The sequence below is a fragment of the Dipodomys spectabilis genome, unplaced genomic scaffold (genome assembly GCF_019054845.1).
Source record: "Dipodomys spectabilis isolate Male_0828 unplaced genomic scaffold, ASM1905484v1 ptg000108l, whole genome shotgun sequence".
Classification (NCBI taxonomy): Eukaryota; Metazoa; Chordata; class Mammalia; order Rodentia; family Heteromyidae; genus Dipodomys; species Dipodomys spectabilis.
In genome coordinates, this window is record NW_024870785.1 from 4,754,608 (window position 1) to 4,774,790 (window position 20,183).

The 20,183-nt window shown below is 44.5% G+C and overlaps 2 protein-coding genes across 2 annotated transcripts in view; one reads left to right on the plus strand and one right to left on the minus strand.

Moving 5' to 3' along the window:
- The window catches only part of Ehd4 (EH domain containing 4), a 738,029-nt gene that overhangs the window by 335,035 nt on the left and 382,811 nt on the right, over positions 1-20,183 (minus strand). The gene's annotated exons all lie outside the window — the stretch shown is intronic.
- Rtf1 (RTF1 homolog, Paf1/RNA polymerase II complex component) overlaps positions 1-20,183 on the plus strand; it is a 40,266-nt gene that overhangs the window by 2,373 nt on the left and 17,710 nt on the right. The window contains exons 2-3 of the mRNA XM_042687904.1: positions 11,687-11,797; positions 19,590-19,737. Coding sequence (XP_042543838.1) covers positions 11,687-11,797; positions 19,590-19,737 — 259 coding nt within the window. The remainder of the gene's footprint in view (positions 1-11,686; positions 11,798-19,589; positions 19,738-20,183) is intronic.

Consider the following 20,183-nt stretch of genomic DNA (forward strand, 5'->3'; position numbering starts at 1 on the left):
ACCCTATCCATATTCACTGATAGTTTTAAGATGCTAATTAAGATTGGAATCTGTTTTTTGAAAACTATTTTCTCATCTACAAGTATAGCCATGTCAGATAATGGCATCAGCTACCTTTTACTTAGTCTCTGGAGTGAACAACACACTTTAATTATGTTTTTTCTTTCCTCTTTTTCTTTTGAGGTGCTGGGGACCTTGCACATGCTAGGCAGATGTTCTGTCACTGAGCTACATTCTAAAATCATGGTGAAGTTGGATTCATTTTTCCCACTTTACATATGAGGAAAATGAAGATTGAAGAAGTAATCCACATGGGGCTGGGAAGGTGGCTCAGTGGTAGAGCGCTTGCCTTGCATGCATGAGGTCCTGGGTTCGATTCCTCAGCACCACATAAGCAAAAAGAAAAAAGCCAGAAGTGGCGCTGTGGCTCAAGTGGTAGAGCGCTAGCCTTGAGCTGAAGAGCTGAGGGACAGCGTCCAGGCCCAGAGTTCAGGCCCACGACTGGACCCAAAAAAAAAAGAAGAAGAAGAAGAAGAAGTAATCCACACAACTGGGAATTGGTAGAATTGGAACTTAATACAAATCTACTTGAATAGAAGGCCTGTATGATTTCCACTATACCTACTTAATCTGCTACTATTCTAATTTTTTATATTGTAAAATGAGAGTAATGTTTCATGGCTATTTAGCAATGTTGCTGGAATTCACATCTCTGAAGTGACTAGATAATTTAGAGAAAATTGGCAAATGAGTTAAAAAGATTATTACTCTCAAGACGTCTGTTCCAGAGGGGGGTGAACTTAGCTGCGCATTACTCTGTCCACAGTGGTTTCTCATGGCATTCTGATGAATCAATAAGTGGAGTGCTTCTACTGGTTACAGATATTTTACTTGACCCACAAATTGCCTTTCTAAAGTGGGAACTGCAGCTTTAAATCCAATTCTAAATATTTGTTTGTAAAAAAAATTAATTAAATTTGTAACTAATATTTAGTTCATTTTAGCAATTGCAGCTTCCCTTCAACTACTCATTGACCTTCCTTTTGTTTTCTTTTCTTTTCTTTGTGCCAGGGCTTGAACTCAGGGTCTGAGCACTCACCTGAGCTTTTGTGTTCAAGACATTTGTGTTCTGTCACTTTGAGCCATAGCTCCCCTGTCAGCGTTTTGGCAGTTAATTGGAGAAGAGTCTCACAGACATTCCTGCCTTGGCTGAGTTCAAATCATAATCCTCAGATCTCAGCCTTTTGAGTAGCTAGTCTTCCAGGTATGAACCACCAGTGCTAGGCCTCCTTGGTATTCTTTGTTATCAGATGGGAACCAGATCAAAAGTCCCTCTCCTTGCACATCCTGGCAGGGGCATCACTACCTTCTCTCTGATTGTGCATTCAGCAGTGTGCCATGTTCTGAGAGAAAGATTTCTGTCCTCTGAATGATTGTACTCCTGGAGGCCTTTAGTAGAAGTTGTTCCACCAGCTTGATTTTAGGATTTTTTTTTTTTTGGTCAGTTGTGGGGTTTGAACACAGGGCCTGGGCATTGTCCCTGAGCTCTTTTGCTTAAGGTTAAAGGCTAGTACTCTACCACTTGGAGCCATAGCTCCACTTCTGGTGTTTGAGTGGTTAAATTGGAGATAAGTGTCTCACTGGGACTCTTCTACCTGGGCTGGCTTTGAACTACAATCCTCAGATTTCAGCCTCCTGAGTTGCTAGGTTTACAGGCATGAGCCACTGGCACCTGGCCTAATTTTAGATCCTAAGGAATCTTTTTTTTTTTTGGTTGGTCTTGGGGCTTGAACTCTGGGCTTGGGCGCAGTTGGCTCAAGGTGAGTGCTCTACCGCTTGAGGCACAGCGCCACTTCCGGTTTTCTAGTGGTTTGTTGGAGGTAAGAGTCTCACGGACTTTCCTTCCTGGGCTGTCTTTGAAACACATTCCTCAGATCTCAGCCTCCTGAGTAGCTAGGTAAAGGCGTGAGCCACCGGTGCCCAGCTCTTAAGGAATCTTTAGAGCATAGTCAGTACATTCCGGTCCTTTCTTGACTAAGTTTCCTTCTCAGACCACCTACTTCTGAGTCTTCATTGAGGGCTTGACTTCAGGCTATTCACATATGTTCCTTGTGGAAAGGAAAACCCTGACAAATCTCCCAGTGGCTACTGTGAGAGCAGTGCAGTTGGCAGGGAGATCTTTCTGAAGAAAACCTGAGTTTTCCAAATGGGAATCTACGCCATTATGTCAGAAATACTGTTATGACCTTCAAGTTAATCTTTGTTGGGGGTGAGATGGGTGATCCTTCCAGGCTGGTGTTCCTGGGAGCTAGAGCAGGACCGCTGTGGCAAAAGCCACTTATGTTACTTATTTAAAACATAGGGTTAGAGGGGTGAAGGGTGTCGTTCCTGCCCTAGGTTTACTGAATTAGACCTTGGAGAATAGAGCGCTGGACTCTGCATTTATCATAGGTGCAGGCCATGTAGTTATGCTTTGTTTGTGACTGAGACCACTATTACTATGCAAGTTAATCTTCGGGAAGGTTAATCACTGTTACTATGCAATTTAATCTTTTTAGTAAGACTCTAAATAGTTGAGGAGAGAAATAGTTTCTGGTCTGTGCCATAGTATGTCCAAATTAAGGGCATGCATATATTCAAAGGAATGTTTAACCAGTAAAGCTGCTGGTTCTAAGTCTCTAAAGTGAGTTGGATTGTTGTGCCGATTTTTGTTTGTTTATTTATAGTTCTGGAATTGAAACTAGGGTCTAATGCATGCTAAGCATATGCACTTTACCACTGAGCTCCATCCTAACCTCTAGGAATACCTTTTTTTTTTTTTGGTCAGCTATGGGACTTGACTTCAGGGCCTGGGCACTGTCCCTGAGCTCCTTTAGCTTAACCCTAGAACACTACCACTGGAGACACCTGGGCACCACCTCCTGCTTTTTCTATGATTTAATTGGAGATAAGAGTCTCACAAACTTTCCTGCCTGAGCTGGCTTTGAACCATGATCTTCTGAACCAGGCCACCAGTCCAGCATCTTCCTGGTTAATTGTAGATAGCCTTTTCCTTTCACCAAAAAATTTTTGAGTAAAATACATACTGAAATGCCTTATTTCCTCCTTAGACAACTTTCCTTCCTTCCTTCCTCCCTTCCTCCCTTCCTTCCTTCCTTCCTTCCTTCCTTCCTTCCTTCCTTCCTTCCTTCCTTCCTCCCTTCCTCCCTCCCTCCCTCCCTCCCTCCCTCCCTCCCTCCCTTCCTTCCACTGGTTTTGGGCTTGAACAATGCATCTAGAGTCTGATTTCTTGCTCACTCATTGCTGGCACTCTACCACTTGACCCATGCTTCTTGTCTGACATTTTGTTGGCTTCAAACCCAAATCCTCTAGATTTCAACTTCCTGAGTATCTAGGATTAATAGATGTGAGCCACTGGCACCTGGCTTTCCTTTCTTATTTAACATGGTGATTAATTTGTCACATACTGTTTCTCTGCTTATCAGCTTGAAGTAGGAATAATTAAATTTGTCTTTGAGAGAATAAATCTCCTAAAAATTTTCTAGGACATATTTTTAGAAGTTATATGTAAAGATAATATTGCTACAAAATATCCTTCCATAAGCCTTGCCTATAAAACCTGGGAAATTTAAGTTACACTTTCATTACTCTTAGGTTAGTTGGAGACAGATTCTGAAGGTTACAATGAATTTTGGGGAAGTATCATTGTTAATTTGTAAAGTTTTGATTTGTATCACAATGTTGCATGCAATTCCATTAGTAATTTCTCTTAGGTTTTTGTTTGTTTGTTTGTTTGTTTCAGTCATAGAGTTTGAACTCAGGGCCTGGGTGCTGTCCTTGAGCTTTTTTTTTTTTTTTTTTGTCGGTCGTGGGGCTTGAACTCTGGGCCTGGGCGCTGTCCCTCAGCTCTTCAGCTCAAGGCGAGCGCTCTACCACTTGAGCTACAGCGCCACTTCTGGTTTTCTGGTAGTTTATTGGAGATAGGAGTCTCACGGTCTCTCCTGCCCGGGCTGGCTTTGAACCGCGATCCTCAGATCTCGGCCTCCTGAGTAGCTAGAATTACAGGCGTGAGCCACCAGCGCCTGGCTACTGTCCTTGAGCTTTTTTGCTCAAGGCTAGCTCTCTGCTACTTTGAGCCACAGCTCCACTTCCAGTTTTTAGGAGGTTAATTGGAGATAAGAATCTCTTTGAGCCAAGAATCTCTTTGAGCTGGCACCTGAGGCTCGTGCCTTTAATCCTAGCTACTCTGGAGGCTGAGATCTGAGAATCTTGGTTCGAAGCCAGCCTAGGAAAGAAAGTCCGTGAGATTTTTATCTCCAGTAAACCATGAGAAAACTGGAAGTGGTGTTGTGGTTCAAGTGGTAGAGCGCTTGTCTTGAGCTGAAGAGCTGAGGGACAGCGCCCAGGCCCAGAGTTCAAGCCCCACGACCGACAAAAAAAAAATCTCTTTGACTTTCCCATCCTAAGTAGCTGTGATCACAAGCATGAGCCACTAGCAAAGTTGTTGTTTTTTGTTTTTTTGTTGGTCGTGGGGCCTGGACACTGTCTCTCAGCTCTTCAGCTCAAGACAAGTGCACTACCACTTGAGCCACAGCACCACTTCCTGCTTTTTCTCCTTATGTGGTGCTATGGAATTGAACCCAGGGCCTAATGCATGCAAGGCGAGTAATATCACTAAGCCACCTTCCCAGGCCCTTTTTTTTGTTTGTTTGTTTATTTGCTCATCTGTTTTCAATCCCAGTTATTTGGAAGGCTGAGGCTGAGTTTGAACCAGCACAGGCATAGGTCTAGAGGCATAGCTCAGGCGGTAAGAATGCTTGCCTAGCAAGCTCAAGGCAAGACCCTGGTACCAAGATCCCCAGCACAATAAAAAGGTGTGGGAGGGGAAAGAGGATCTTACAAGGAAGTCCTATGGGATCTTTAGACAGCAAGGCTTTCCGGAAAAAACACAAAACCCACCTTTCGACAGAGGTTCTGTCAGATATTCACTGTTCCTTCAAGGTAAAAGATTGTTCACTTTTTTCAACAAACACGTGCTAGGCATCAAGGGCTGTTACTGAACAAAACAGGTGTGGTTCCCACCTTGAATTCAACACCTTAAAGAAGAGAGAGAGGTAGCATTTCCTTAGAACTGTGCCACAAATAGTGAAGGAAGAGAAAAGATACTGTAAGGATATGTTGCATATTCCCATTTAAGTGGAGGTCTGGAGCAGGTGTTAAGGAAAAGAAGAGTAAGGGAATGAAGAGTAAAGAGAAAGGTATTGTAGGTTTGTGGTTGAGGGACCAGCATGCACCAGAGGAACGAGGCAGGAAAGACCAAGCACCTCCTAAACTGCAAGAACCCCAGGAATGGAGAGAGCAGCCCAGATGACGGCAGAGGCGGATTCTGGTTTCACCCTGGGAACGGGGAAGTCAAGTTCAGAGGATTATAGGCAGCATTCCACATCAGATGTCCAAACAGACACATCAAATAGGTAATTGAAAGTAGCACTTGCTTGACACACAGTAGGCGGGTCCAGGGTGGACACTTTCTGACCTTGTTACGGTGGGCTTGCTTACCGAAAGTCAGACACTATTGAACTCCTGTGCTCCTGTGCTGATAGCTCTTTTTTGAAGAGTAGAAATGTTGGTTAGAAGTGTGTTAGGAGAAGTAGCTAGGTAAAAACAAGTCATACTAGTAGAATCTCTCCTTTTTCACCTTTACTTAGCTTGTGTGTTTTATGTGTGTGCCGGGCTTGAATTCAGGGCCTGGGAGTCGTCAGTTAGGCTTGAACGACATCTCCACTGACAGATTTTGACTGGTTTATTAGACTAAGAATCTTGCAGCTAGGGTTGTAGGTCCTGGGGCCTGCATCCTGGCCTAGGTGCTGTGCCGGATCTGCTTTTTGCTCATGGCTAGCACTCTACCACTTAAGCCACAGCTCCACTTCTGGCTTTTTTGGTAGTTGATTGGACTTCCCTGCCCAGGGCCAACTTTGACCCATGATCTTCAGATCTCAGCCTCCTGAAGATTACACAGATGAGCCACCAGCACCTGACTGCCCAGCTCTTAATGTGTTTCTTCTGATTTATCTCTTTGCATTCTTCTCCTTGCTTACCAAATTTCAGTCACTTTGTTTCTCTTTCAGTTCTTTGACTGAGGCAGGATGTGACCAGCTTCAGGGCCTTAACTTAGTGAGTACCTTACTTACTTACTTACTTACTTACTTACTGATCCATTCTAGAGGTCTCTCTCCAGAATACCACACTCCCTCTTTCCGCTCTGATTTCTAGTCAGCCTAAGTGTCTCCCCTGCTTCCTCTTCCTTAGCACTTACCATGATCTTAACTCTTGCTTCTCGCTTTGATTTTCAATTTCCTGAAGTTAAGGACCTCTTCTTTACTACTTCTTATCTAGTGCTTGGCTCATAAGGGCACTGGCGGTAGGTGACCATCTCAGCTTTCCTGGGCTAAGGAGTTTGCTGAACGCAGGGCTTCTCCTTTCTAAACGAGGACAATCACAGGGAAACCACAATGTCTGGGCACACTAGTTAGTAACTGTTATATGTGTGGCGTAGGTAAGTGAAAAAGAGCTTAGCATGCTAATTAGCTATAAAAATCTGTTGAGTTTTATTCATAGGGGTTTCACTCTTTTCTCCTTGCTTTATTTTAGTATCTCACTTTTGGCTGTCTAGTTTAAATGTGGCTTTAAGCAATGCTAAGGAAACTGCTGAAGAAGCCAGATATGGCATCCCTCCACAGCTGTGCGACGGTATGTTGGACACTAGCATTATTCTAAGCAGATCAGTTCAGCTTAAATTTACTATAGTATGCTGTTAGCCCATATTCCATTTCTCTAGCAATGTTAAGATAAGCAGAAGGTTTTCACTGAGATGAAATACAGGGATTATAGTGAGAGAGAGCCTCAGGACACAGGCATGCACAGCAGGAGGTAGGTCTGCTCTTACCTGTGGGGCCAGTACTCAGACTGGCTTAGTATGGGTGTTGGATATGTCACTCCTGCAAAATTATTTATATGTACAATGTGGTGAAGATTTTGAGGTTTGTTTTTTTATTATTATTATTTTTGTGCTGGTCCTGGGCCTTGAACTCAGGACATAAGCTCTATCCCTGAGCTCTTTAGCCACAGCTCTATTTCCAGCTTTTTTTTTTTTTCCTTTTTTTTTTGGTGTTTAGTTGGAGATAACAATCTCACAGACTTTCTTGCGCAGGCTGGCCTTGAGGTGCAATCCTCAGATGTCAGCCTCCTGAGTAACTAGGATTATAAGTGTGAGCCACCAGAGCCCGGCTTTTTTTGTTTTGTTTTGGTTTGGTTTGGTTTGTTTGTTTGTTTTTGGTCTGTCGAGTGCCTGGCCACTGTCCCTGAGCTCATCAGCTCAAGGAGAGCACTCTACCACTTGAGCCACAGTGCCACTTCCAGTTTTCTGGTGGTTAATTGGAGATAAGAGTCTCACAGACTGTTCAGCCTGACATTGAGCTATGATCCTCAGATCTCAGCCTCCTGAGTAGCTAGGATTACAGGCATGAGCCACTGGCCCCCAGCTCTACTTGTTTTTTGGTCGGTCATGGGGCTTGAACTCTGGGCTTAGGTGCTGTCCCTATGCTCTTCAGCTCAAGGTGAGCGCTCTACCTCTTGAGCCACAGTGCCACTTCAGGTTTTCTAGTAGTTTATTGGAGATAAGAGTCTCACGGACTTTCCTGGACTTTCCTGCCCGGACTGGCTTTGAACTGTGATCCTCAGATCTCAGCCTCCTGAGTAGCTAGGATTACAGGCGTGAGCCACCGGTGCCTGGCTATTTGTTATTTTTTAAACTGGTGTCTGAACTCAGGGCCTCATACTTGCTAGACTAGCACTCTACCACTTTAGCTCCTACTACTAATTAGTTTCTGAATAGTGTCTTTTGTTTTTGTCCATGCAGGCCTTAGACCTCAGTCTCCTACATGTATCTCTCTTGTAGTTGGGATGGCAGGCACATGCATCACACAAGGCTTATTGACTGAGATGTATCACTAACTTGTTTGTCCAACTGGACTGCAACCTCTGGGTCTCTGCCCCCCAGGTAGTTGGAATTATAGATATGTGCCATCATACCCAACCCCTAGGGATAGTAACTTTTAATGGACATCTGCATATAATTGTTAACGTTTCGGGTAAGGCTTTGATTATGAGTTGTATCCATCAGGTTTCCATTAATATAACAAAGCAAGGGAAGTCATAGAAAAGGTTTATTTAGCTCACAGTTTGAGAGGCTGGAAGTTTGAACAGCAGTACCATATCCTGAGAGTGCACGCGTCCCTGTGTGTTTTCAGGTCTCCCTCTCTTCTTCTTCTTCTTTTTTTTTGGCCAGTCCTGGGGCTTGAACTTAAGGCCTGGGCACTGTCCCTGAGCTTCTTTTGCTCAAGGCTAGCACTCTACCACTTGAGAGCCACAGCACCACTTCCACTTCCAGCTTTTTCTGTGTATGTGGTGCTGAGGAATGAAACCCAGGGCTTCATGCATGCTAGGCAAGCACTCTACCACTGAGCCACCTTCCCAGACCCCTCTCTTCTTATAAAGCCTCCAGGATTCAGTCATGAAGACCCAATCCCATAACTTTCCTAAAGACTGCTTCTAGGCAGTCTTTATTTGATATACTACTGTACTATATGCAAGGGACTGTATCTGTGTCTCTCTTATGATGAATTGGTACTATGATAAGAGTTCTAATGCTTTATAAACTCCGAGGGAGCCAGGCGCCGGTGGCTCATGTCTGTAATCCTGGCTACTCAAGAGACTGAGATCTGAGGATCACATTTCAAAGCCAGCCCAGGTAGAAAAGTCCACAAGACTATTATCTACAATAAACTACTCAGAAAAACCGGAAAGTGGCACTTGGCTCAAGTGGTAGAGAACCTTGAGCAAAATAAGCTTAGAGACCTTGTCTAGGCCCTAAATTCAAGCCCCAGGACCAGCAAAAATAATAGATAGATAGATAGATAGATAGATAGATAGATAGATAGATAGATAGATAGATAGATAGATAGATAGATAGATAGAGAGAGAGAGATAGATAGATAGATAGATAGATAGATAGATACCAGTGGCTCAGACCTGTAATCCTAGCTACTCAGGAAGCTGAGATCTGAGGATTGCAGTTCAAAGCCAACTTGGACAGGAAAGACCATGAGACTCTAATCTCCAATTAACCACCAGAAAACTGCAAGCGGCACTGTGGCTCAAAGTGGTAAGTGCTAACCCTGAGCAAAAGAGCTTGGAAACAGCGCCCAGGACCTGAGTTCAAGCCCCACAACTGACAAAAATAAAATAAACATTCATCAATTTATAAACTATGAGGGATTAGGGAGAAGATCATTTGCCGAAAATCTTCCTAGAGTCTATAGATTTATCTTAGGGAATATAGCAATAAATGACCATCTCAAATTACCGTGCCACCACCTAGCATTCTTATTCATAAGTATTTAATCACCCAAGTGAAGCAAAAACTTATGTTTGCTCAAAAACTTGTATATGAACATAGGATTGCCCACAAATGGGAACAACCAGATGTTTTTCAGTTGGTGAGTGGGTAAACACTGATGTGCCCATACAATAAAATTGCAAATGCTACTGATAGATGCTACAGTTGGGTGAATCTCAAAGCCTTAACACTCAGCTCAAGATGCCAAATTCAAGACTGTAAACCATGGGAGTCCATCTGCGACAGTCTATGTAGTAGACACAGCTGAAGGGACAGGGCAGTCCTGTGGTCGCAGTAGAGGCTGACAGGGTGAGAGGAGGGTGAGGGAATGCTGGGATGACGGCCTCTCCTGTATCTTTTTTTTTGGGGGGGAGGGTCTGGTTATGGGGCCTGAACTCTGGGCCTGGGCGCTGTCCCTCAGCTCTTCAGCTCAAGGCTAGTACTCTACCACTTGAGCCAAAGCGCCACTTCTGGCTTTTTTCTTTTTGCTTATGTGGTGCTGAGGATTCGAACCCAGGGCGTCATGCATGCAAGGCAAGCACTCTACCACTGAGCCACCTTCCCAGCCCCTCTCTGGTATCTTGATTAGAGAAGTGTTAACACTGAGTCTGTTTGTCAAACGCAGACATTAGAAAAGATACTTATATAAATGATATCTCCAGTTTTTGTTTTGTTTTTAAAACAAACCCGCAAATATTGCTCTAATGTGCATTTGGTCTGTGGGAGTGTGGAAGAGGCATGTTGTGTGGTGTGGTGTGCTAGCTCTCATGGAAGGAGATGGGAGCCATTTCCTGGCTGCTGTGGAGAAGAAAGTGTCAGCTGTTTAATCTGAGAAGGTCATTTTCTCATTCTGGCCAAGGAAGGAGGTGCTCCTAAAATAGAAAGAGACTGGAAGGAGAAAACAGATACTTTGTGGCAGTCCATTATTTAAAAATCTGTCTTGGCACTTGACCTAGATGTCATCCTCAAGGAATACTACTACTAGTGTTTATTACCTAGACTTTCTCTTTTTTGGCACGTGGTGAGAACATTTTAGCCTTGTAGATTGTGCCTGATTTAAAGGCAGGTTCAAATCCTGACTCTCATGTACTAGCTGTGTTGCTAGGTCAGTCATACAGCTTGGGCAAAGTACTTTACCATGCTTCTGGACTTGTTTAAGTGAAGACAGTAACATTACCTGCTGCAAGTTATGGTGACGTGCCTTGTGTCTAGAAGAATAGCACAATTGTCAGCTACTATTGGTATCTGTAGAGCAAGTCCCCCCAAGTTGTGTTTGTCTGTTTTGCCTGTACCAGGTTTTAAACTCAGGGCCAATGCTCTAGACTGGCTTACTCATACCCGCACACAGGTGGCGGGCACTCTTACTTGAGCCATGCCTCCATCCTGGCTTTTTTTCTGGCTAGTTGGAGATAAGTTTCCTGGATCTGTCTGCTTAGGCTGGTTTCAAAGTTCAGTTCTCAGATCACAGCCTCCTGAGTAGCTAGGATTACAGGCGTGAGCCCCCAGTGCCCCGCTGCTTGTGTTTTTGAGTAGCCGATGTGAATAGGGAAGAAGTAATGGGAGAGAGGGAGCTGGATGGTAGCAAATCCTGGCATACCTGTAGCACCCTCATTGATGTGTCCCCCTGACGATCTGATCTTACTGAATCACCAGCACAAAGCAGAAGGGAGAAGGGGGTGTTAGGGTTGTCAGATTGGGATTCTCATGTAGGGGCTAGCACCTTTACTGCTTCTTGTCACACCCTGGATTAAGCATCAGAAATACACCTCCTCCACCACTCCCATATAAACATTCAGAATATAATGACCTAGAAACTGGCAGTTTGTAAACATATGTAAATAGCCCCTCAGTCATTAATTTTCCTAGGAAATACAATAGGAAGCTTGCATTATTGCCCACATAGCATTGAACAAGTACTTTGAACAGTGAACAAGTACTTTGATCATCACAGTTCCTCGCTATGAGTACTGACAGTCAGTATTGCTGTGGTTTAGAGAGGAGTAGCTCTTGGCTCTAAGGCTTGTGTTTCTCATGAAGAAGGACAGGGCAGGTTTTGGAAGCCTTGTTTTTAACACTTGGGAATATGGGCATTCGGACTGACCGTGTACTAAAAGTCTTCATGATGATGTCCTTGCATGGAAGCGCCAAGGCATGGAAGCCAGGGGGGCGTTGTGTTACTCTTTCTCTGCTGACCAGAACTGATAGGATACTTCCCACTTCTCCTCTTAGGAGCTCTTGTCCCTGGCAAAACGGAAGCGCAGTGACTCTGAGGAGAAGGAGCCACCCGTGAGCCAGCCTGCAGCTTCGTCGGACTCGGAGACTTCCGACAGTGACGATGAGGTGGGTGTGGAAGGCCAGGCCGGCGAGATGGGTAGATAACCAGTCCCTGAGCTGGTGACAGCTGACCAGCCAAACTTCATTAAGCTAGGACTCCAGCCTAACATCTACGTGTTTAGAAAAAAAAAAATTGTATACAGGAAACCCCAGATGGGACAGTGTTTTTTAGAAAGATTAAGTCAAAGCCCAACAAATTAAGCACCAAAAAATGGGTGCTTAGAGGACCAGGGCAAGGAGAGAGGGCTGGACAATGCAGGGGAAGCGGAGGAGAGTGCAGTCAAGAGTTCATTGTAATACCATAAAATTAATTTAAGGTCTGGGAAGGTGGCTCAGTGGGAGAGCGCTTGCCTTGTGTACATGAGGCCCTGGGTTCGATTCCTCAGCACCACAGAAGCAGAAAAAGCTGGAAGTGGCACTGTGGCTCAAGTGGTAGAACGCTAGCCTTGAGCTGCAGAGCTGAGGGACAGCGCCCAGGCCCAGAGTTCAGCCCCATGACTGACCAAAAAAAAAAAGAAAAGAAATGTAAGGAAGGGGCTGGGAAGGTGGCTCAGTGGTAGAGTGCTTGACTTGCATGCATGAGGACCTGGGTTCCATTCCTCAGCACCACATAAGCAGAAAAAGCCAGAAGTGGAGCTGTGTGGCTCAAGTGGTAGAGTGCTGACTTTGAGCACAAAGAGGCTCAGGGACAAGTGTCCAAGCCCTGAGTTCAAACCCTAGGACCAGCAAAAAGACAGACAGACAGAAAGAAAGAAAGACAGAAAGAAAGAAAGGAAGGAAGGAAGGAAGGAAGGAAAGAAAGACAGGAAGGAAGAAAGAAAGAGAGAGAGAGAAAGAAAGAAAGGAAAGGATGGGTCAAAGGAGGATGGGATTGTTAAGGGGTGACATGGGTCAAGGTACGTTGTACTCACATACTGCTTTGTTAAATGACGCCTCCCTTGTACAGCTACTAAGGGAAGCTCTGAATTGTCACATTTGATGTACTCCTAGATAGAGAACCTCTTCACAGGACATTCACAGCCGTTCTTTTTTTTTTTTTGGTCGGTCATGGGGCCTGAACTCGGGGCCTGGGCACTGTCCCTCAGCTCTTCACCTCAAGGCTAGCATTCTACCACATGAGCCACAGCACCACTTCCGGTTTTTTCTGCTTATGTGGTGCTGAAGATTCGAACCCAGGGTCTCCTGCATGCAAGGCAAGCCTTCTACCACTGAGCCACCTTCCCAGCCCTCATAGCCATTCTTTAGCTGCTCTCAGCCTTATTGCAGAAGTGCAAGAAATCATTATTTAACTTGTTTTTGTTGTTGTTTTTTTTTTTGCCAGTCCTGAGGCTTGAACTTGGTCTGGGCGCTGTCCTTGACCTCTTCAGCTCAAGGCTAGCACTCTACCACTTGAGCCACGGTGCCACTTCCGGATTTTTCTGTTGATGTGGTACTCAGGAATCCAACCCAGGGCTTCATGCATGCTAGTCAAGCACTCTACCACTAAACCACATTCCCAGCCTTAAGTCATCTTTTTAATCCTACTTTCATGTCAGAAAAGAAATTATATGTCAGCCATTACTGGCACACACCTGTAATCCTATCACTGCAGAGGCTGAGGCAGAGAAATGGAGATCAAGCCAACCTGGGCTACATAACAACACCCTGAATCCCAAAAAAAAATCTCCAGGTGCTGAGGGCTCACATCTGTAATCCTAGCAACTCAGGGAGCTGAGATACCAGGATCATGGTTCAAAGCCAACTACGGGCTGAAAATTGGTGAGACTCATATCTTAAGCACCAAAAATGCCAGATGTGGGGCTGTGATAGCTCAAGTGATAGAGTATTATTTGCCTTGAATACAAAAGCTCAAGGACAGCACCGGAGCCATAAGTTCAAGCCCTAGGACTGACATTAAAAAAAAAAAAAAAAAACTATGAAAATCTAGTTTATTGTCTAAACCAAGGCATCTTTCTCAAATTGCCACCAACACTGAAAGGCCCTAAGATACGTTTGGCTGCATGGAAGCTGGGTGGGGGTATTGGTGGTGAAACGCTGGATTTAACGTGTTCCTTCCAGTCAGCGCTGGTGGCTCACATCTATAATCATAGCTACTCAGGAGCCTGAGATGTGAGGATTGCTGTTCAAAGCCAGCCCGGGCAGGAAAGTCTGTGAGACTTTTTTTTTTTTTTTTGTGGGTCATGATGGGGCCTGAACTCTGGGCCTGAGCGCTGTCCCTCAGCTCTTCAGCTCAAGGCTAGCGCTCTACCACTTGAGCCACAGCGCCACTTCCGGCTTTTTCTGCTTCTGTGGTGTTGAGGAATGGAACCCAAGGCCTCATGCCTGCAAGGCAAGCACTCTACCACTGAGCCCCCTTCCCAGCCCCTGTGAGACCTTTTTTTTTTTAGTCTGTCATGGGGCTTGAACTCTGGCCTTGGTGGGAACTATCCCTCAGCTCTTCAGCTCAAGGCAAGCATGGAACCTCTTTAGCCATAGTGCTACTTCCAGTTTTCTAGTGATTTATTGGAGATAAGAGTCTCACAGACTTTCCTGCCCAAGCTGGCTTTGAACCGTGATCCTCAGATCTCAGCCTCCTGAGTAGCTAGGATTACAGGTGTGAGCCACTGGGACCAGCCTTGCCCCGCCCGCCCCTGCCCCCCCCATACTCTTATCTCCAAAGTGGAGATGTGGCTCAAGTGGTAGAGTGCTAGCCTTGAGCTGAAGAGCTGAGGGACAGCACCCAGGCCCAGAGTTCAAGCCCCACTACTGACAAAAAAAAAAAGTGCTCTTTCCCTGTACTGATTTCCTGGAGAGAGATAATACTACCTTTCTGTTTTATCTCTTCCACTGTTGTCCAGGAGAATAATTTTAACAGCAAACTTTTAAATGTTTACTACAATGAAAATGAATATTTCTATAAATTTAATGAAATTTAATTAACAGCTGAACAGCATTTACCAGTCCTCTGCATATGCAAATTATTTGAGTTCTGAATGACTATAGTAATATTCTCTTGGTCTTAAATAATTTAATAGACCTAAAATTACTTTTCCTAGCAAGAGATAGTGAATGTTTATTTTTTTTAATTTAATGGAAAAGCTATAATTCTCTATGAATAAAATAACCCAATAAGTTTGAGAATCAGCAAGTCTATGGAGAAGTTTTAGTTTTGCTTCTGTTTTCTTTTTTTATAATGCAGAGATAATTCAAGAAAATCGACATAATTTTCTGTCTCAGTATTTCTGCAAATACTTTTATTTTTCATTTTCAGACATCAGCTGCTATGGTTCTCTTCCCCCCCCCTCCTCTCTCTCTCTCTCTCTCTCTCTCTCTCTCTCTCTCTCTCTATATATATATATATATATATATATATATATATATATATATACACTTTTTTTTTTTTTGTCAGTCATGGGACTTGAACTCTGGGCCTGGTCACTATTTCTCTGCTCTTCAGCTCAAGGTGAAGGCTCTACCACTTGAGCCACAGTATCACTTCCTTTTTTTATTTTTTTGTCAATCGTGGGGTTTGAACTCTGGGCCTGGGCGCTGTCCCTCAGCTCTTCAACCCAAGGTGAGCGCTCTACCACTTGAGCCACAGCACCACTTCTGGTTTTCTGGTGGTTAATTGGAGATAACAGACTTTCCTGCCCAAGCTGGCTTTGAACCGTGATCCTCAGATCTCAGCCTCCTGTGTAGCTAGGATTACAGGCGTGAGCCACCAATACCCACCTTCTATATCCTTCTTAAGTTTGAGTCTGTCTTGTGTCTAGAGTGCCTAGGGTTTGTGGGCTTTCATTTCCTTAAGACACAAGCAATAGGTGGGCACTGTGGTATATGCCTATAATCCTAATAGTGAGGAGGCTGAGACAGCAGGATTGAAAGTTTGAGGCTGGCCTGGGCTGTGTAGAGAAAACCTTCCTAAGGGGTGTAGGGGGAGAGAACAGGATAAAAGCAGTATCTATTCTTGGACCTCTTTCATTCACCTCTTGTCTATTGTTGGGTCAAAGTCTTCAGCATGCAGTTACTGTAGAGATTCCCTTTATCTTATTTGTTGTTTTAGACAGGGACTCACTATGTTCCCTAGGTTAGTCTATGCTAGTCTTGAACTTGTTGGCTCAAACAATCCTTCTGCTTCAGCCTCCCGGTAAGCTGATATTGTATGGTTTGTGCCACTATACTTGGCTTTTTCCTTGTCTTTGTGTGTATGTGTGTTGTTGTTGTTGTCTGGCCATGGGCTCTTGCTTGGCTTTCTGGCTCACGGCTAATGCTGTGAGCCATACCTCCAGTCAGCATTTTGGCTGACGTGTATAGTGCACATTATGTATAAGATCCAGTTAGAGAGACAAAAGATGTGTTGATTGAAACCATTAAGTGTTAGAATATGTATGTGGGTTTGTTCTGTTTTGTTTTTGTGCATGTGCTTGTCATGGGACTCAAACTCAGGGCCTGGGTGCTAGCCCTGAGTGTGTGTGTCGGGGGGGGGGGGGGTGCTAGCCCTGAGTGTGTGTGTGTGTGTGTGTGTGTGTGTGTGTGTGCCAGTGTTGGGGCTCTGTCCCTGAGTCTCTTTGTGCTCTGAGCAACTATTCTACCACTTGAGCCACATCACCACTTCGTGTTTTTTTGAGTAGTTTATTAGAGATAAGAGTCTCACAAGCTGGGCACTGGTGGCTGCCACCTATAATCCTAGCTACTCAGGAGGCTGAGATCTGAGGATTGTTGGCTCAAAGCCAGCCTGGGTAAGAAGGTCCATGAAACTCTTCAATTAATCACCAGAAAACCAGACGTGGCGCTGTGGCTCAAGAGGTAGAGCACTCACCTTCAGCTGAACAGCTCAGGAATATTGCACAGGCTCCAAAAAGAGCCCCACAGACTTTTCTGCCTGGGTTGGATTCTGTGATCCTCAGATCTCAGCCTCCTGAGTAGCTAGGATGGTAGACATGAGCCACCAGCACCCAGCTTATGATTTTTTTTTTCTCTAGGCTAGCATTTTAGCATTTGAACCACAGCTCCACTTTTGGTACTTTTTGGTGGCTAATTGGAGATAAAAGTGTTATGGAGGGGCTGGGAAGGTGGCTCAGTGGTAGAGTGCTTGCCTTGCATGTATGAGGCACTGGGTTCGATTCCTTAGTACCACATAAACAGAAAAAGCTGGAAGTGGCGCTGTGGCTCCAGTGGTAGAGCGCTAACCTTGAGCTGAAGAGCTGAGGGACAGCGCCCAGACCCAGAGTTCAGACCCATGACCTGCAAAGAAAAAAACCCAAAAACAAAAAGTGTCATGGAGATGAGCCAATGGCTTATGACTATAATCCTAGCTACAGTGGAGGCTGGCATCTGAGGATAATGGTTGAATGGTTTCCAGCCTGGGCAGGAAAGTTTGTGAGACTCTTTTCTCCAATTAACAACCAAAAGTAGAGCTGTCACTCCAGTGGTAAGTGCTAGCCTTGGGTGAAAAGCCGGAGACATCACTCAGGCCCTGAGCTCAAGCCCCAGGACAGACATAAAAAACAAAAACATACTTAGACCAGGAGGCATTCAGGAGACTCTGGTTTATAGGATTAAATGTAAAATACTAGAAATGTGATCCATAGTACAGGAAAAATGTCTGTGGATGATTATTACTACCCATTTAAATCTCTTTGAATAAATAATTGAGACAGGTACCTAAGTTTTTGTCATTAAAATTGGGTGGCAGTAAAAGTTGTTGTTGTTTTTCTGGTTCTAGAGATCAGCTAGGGTTTGTCCACTGAGATACGCTGCTGTACGGCTGAGCTGTACCTCTAGCTCAGAAATGTATTTTTACAAGTAAAGCGCTGATGTTACTAATGCCCTACCCCTTGTCATGCACTGAGTTCCCGGTTCTTTGGTTCTTTGCCTTTGGCGTCACGGACCTCACTGAGTCAGCCTCCTGGGAGGCCAGGCAGCTTTGTCATCTTTATTTCTTGAGAAACTTTGCTGGGAGAAAACTTAAATACCATTCTCACATTCAGGCTTCGACAGGACAGCCCCTTGTGAATCAAAGCATCGTATTTCCTGCTATTTTACCCTGTTGTTTTCTAGTTCCTCTTTGAGAGATAAATGGTTTATACTACAAAGTGGCTGCCAGCTGCTGCCAGCAGTAGCCAACTGAAGCAGTGTATAGAAGGACAAGGAACCATGCAGTCAGTCTGCAGAACCTCTTGAGTTGGGTTTACTTTTTTTTGGGGGGGGGGCCAGTCCTGGGGCTTGAACTGGGCCTGGGCGCTGTCCCTGACCACCTCTTCAGCTCAAGGCTAGCGCTCTACCACTTGTACCACAGAGCCACTTCCAGCTTTTTCTGTTGGTGTGGTCCTGAGGAATTGAACTCAGGCCTTCATGCATGCTAGTCAAGCACTCTGCCACTGACCCACATTCCCAGCCCGGATTTACTTTTGTGACTTCACATTTAGGGCATTTTGCTCTCATAAACACTTTTACCACCACCCCACCCCCCACCCAGGAGTCTAGAGTTTAGCTCTGTCATTGGAAAACCAAATCTGTAGGCAAAAATAGAGCTGACCACTCTGGCACATGTGTGACCCTGTAGCTCAGCCTTTCACTCATCCTCGTCATATTCTCATTGAGTAGGACAGAGGGCCACGACACTCTATCTGAAAATCTACCACTTATATAACTGAGCAATAAATATTGAGCAGTATTTGCATAGTTTTGCTGTTGTAACAAGAGCCAGTGCAAAATAATACCTTGCATGTTATTGATTCTAGTAAAATCCATATTGTCAGCACTAAAAGTTGATGTATTTAGCTCAGTAGACTAAGAAATTGAACAATTTGGCCTATTTTGGGGTGTTTCAAACTGAAAATCAACACTCTTAGGAATTAGAATTTGAAGTTGCTAGAAACTCAGGGTTTTTTTTTATTCATTTTTGTTTTTGGTCAGTCATTGGGATTGAACTCTGGACCTGGGCACTGTCCCTCAGCTCTTCAGTTCAAGGCTAGCACTCTACCACTTGAGCCACAGTGCCACTTCCTGCTTTTTCTGTTTATGTGGTGCTGAGGAATCTGAACCCAGGGCCTCATGCATGTGAGGCAAGCGTTCTACCAATGAGCCACCTTCCCAGCCCCTCCTTCCTCTTTTAAATAAAACCTAACACACTAGCCTTTAGCAGTTCCTACTATCTCTGAAACAGAAAACATGAAAAACTTTTCTCAGTTTTAGATAACTTACCTGACTTGCCGTAAGATTGACACCTTTGCCTTTCTGTTGCAGTAATTAAAATATTAAATTTTATGTCTGGTATACAAATTTCCTGCTATTACTCAGAAACTTCAAAGGTTACAGTTTGAACTGATGTTTTTAAAAAAACCTGCATTTTTGGGGTGGGAAGCGTCTCATGGGAACTTTTCTGCCCGGATGGGCTTTAAACCTTGATCCTCAGATCTCAGCCTCCTGAGTAGCTAGGATGACAGGCCTGAGCTACGGGTGCCCAGGTTGTGGCTTTTTTTTTGTTCTTTTCTTTTTTGGTACTGGGGATTGAACTCAGAACATTGAGCTTGCTAGGCAAGTGCTTTACCACTGAGCTACATCCCAGACCATGGCTGTGGTATTTATAAAATCAAAGATTCTTAACTCTTTGGGGCAGAGAATTTTTTTTTTTTTAAGTATTTAAGTATTGCCTAGGTTGGCCGCAAACTTGGTCTTTCTGCCTCTGCTTGTTAAATTCTGGGATTACAGATGTGTACCACCATTCCTGGCTGAAGACTTAACTCAGGTTTTTCATTTATTTTCCCAGTGAAGTCCCTATTCCTATTTCAGTTTTTCTTTTCTTTTATCATTGTAGTGGACATTTGGGAGCAATAAAAATAAGAAGAAAGGAAAAGCCAGAAAAATAGAGAAGAAAGGAACCATGAAGAAGCAAGCCAACAAAACTGCCTCCTCAGGCAGTTCAGACAAAGACAGTTCGGCTGAGAGCTCAGCACCCGAGGAAGGTAAGCTAAGGCCGCGTGGGAAGGGGGAGGGATGAGTTCCTGTTCGTGTCAGGGTGGACACAGAGGCAGACAAAGGGGAAGGCAGAAGGGGCCTACCTGATGGCTCAACCTGTACCTTAGAGCAGTGGTTCTTAGCTTTCCTGTGGTTGTGCATCCTTTGTGAACCTTGGAAGCATGTAATTCCTAAGAGTGCGTAAGGCCCGAGCCCAACTCTGACTCTGAAAGCAGTCCGTGGTGGTGTCCACCAGGCCTGCCAAGGGCTGACCATGAAGGGGAGTCATGAATCAGTACAGAAGCCTCTAGAAAACCCATTTTTTAATTAAACCAATGCCACTAGTTTAACATCTCAACAGTGATAACCTTTAAATGCAACCTGACTGGTATGAAATTGGCCTCACCTGGTTTTAAGTCCATGCCAATAAGTATTGGCTCAAGCACAGTTCTTT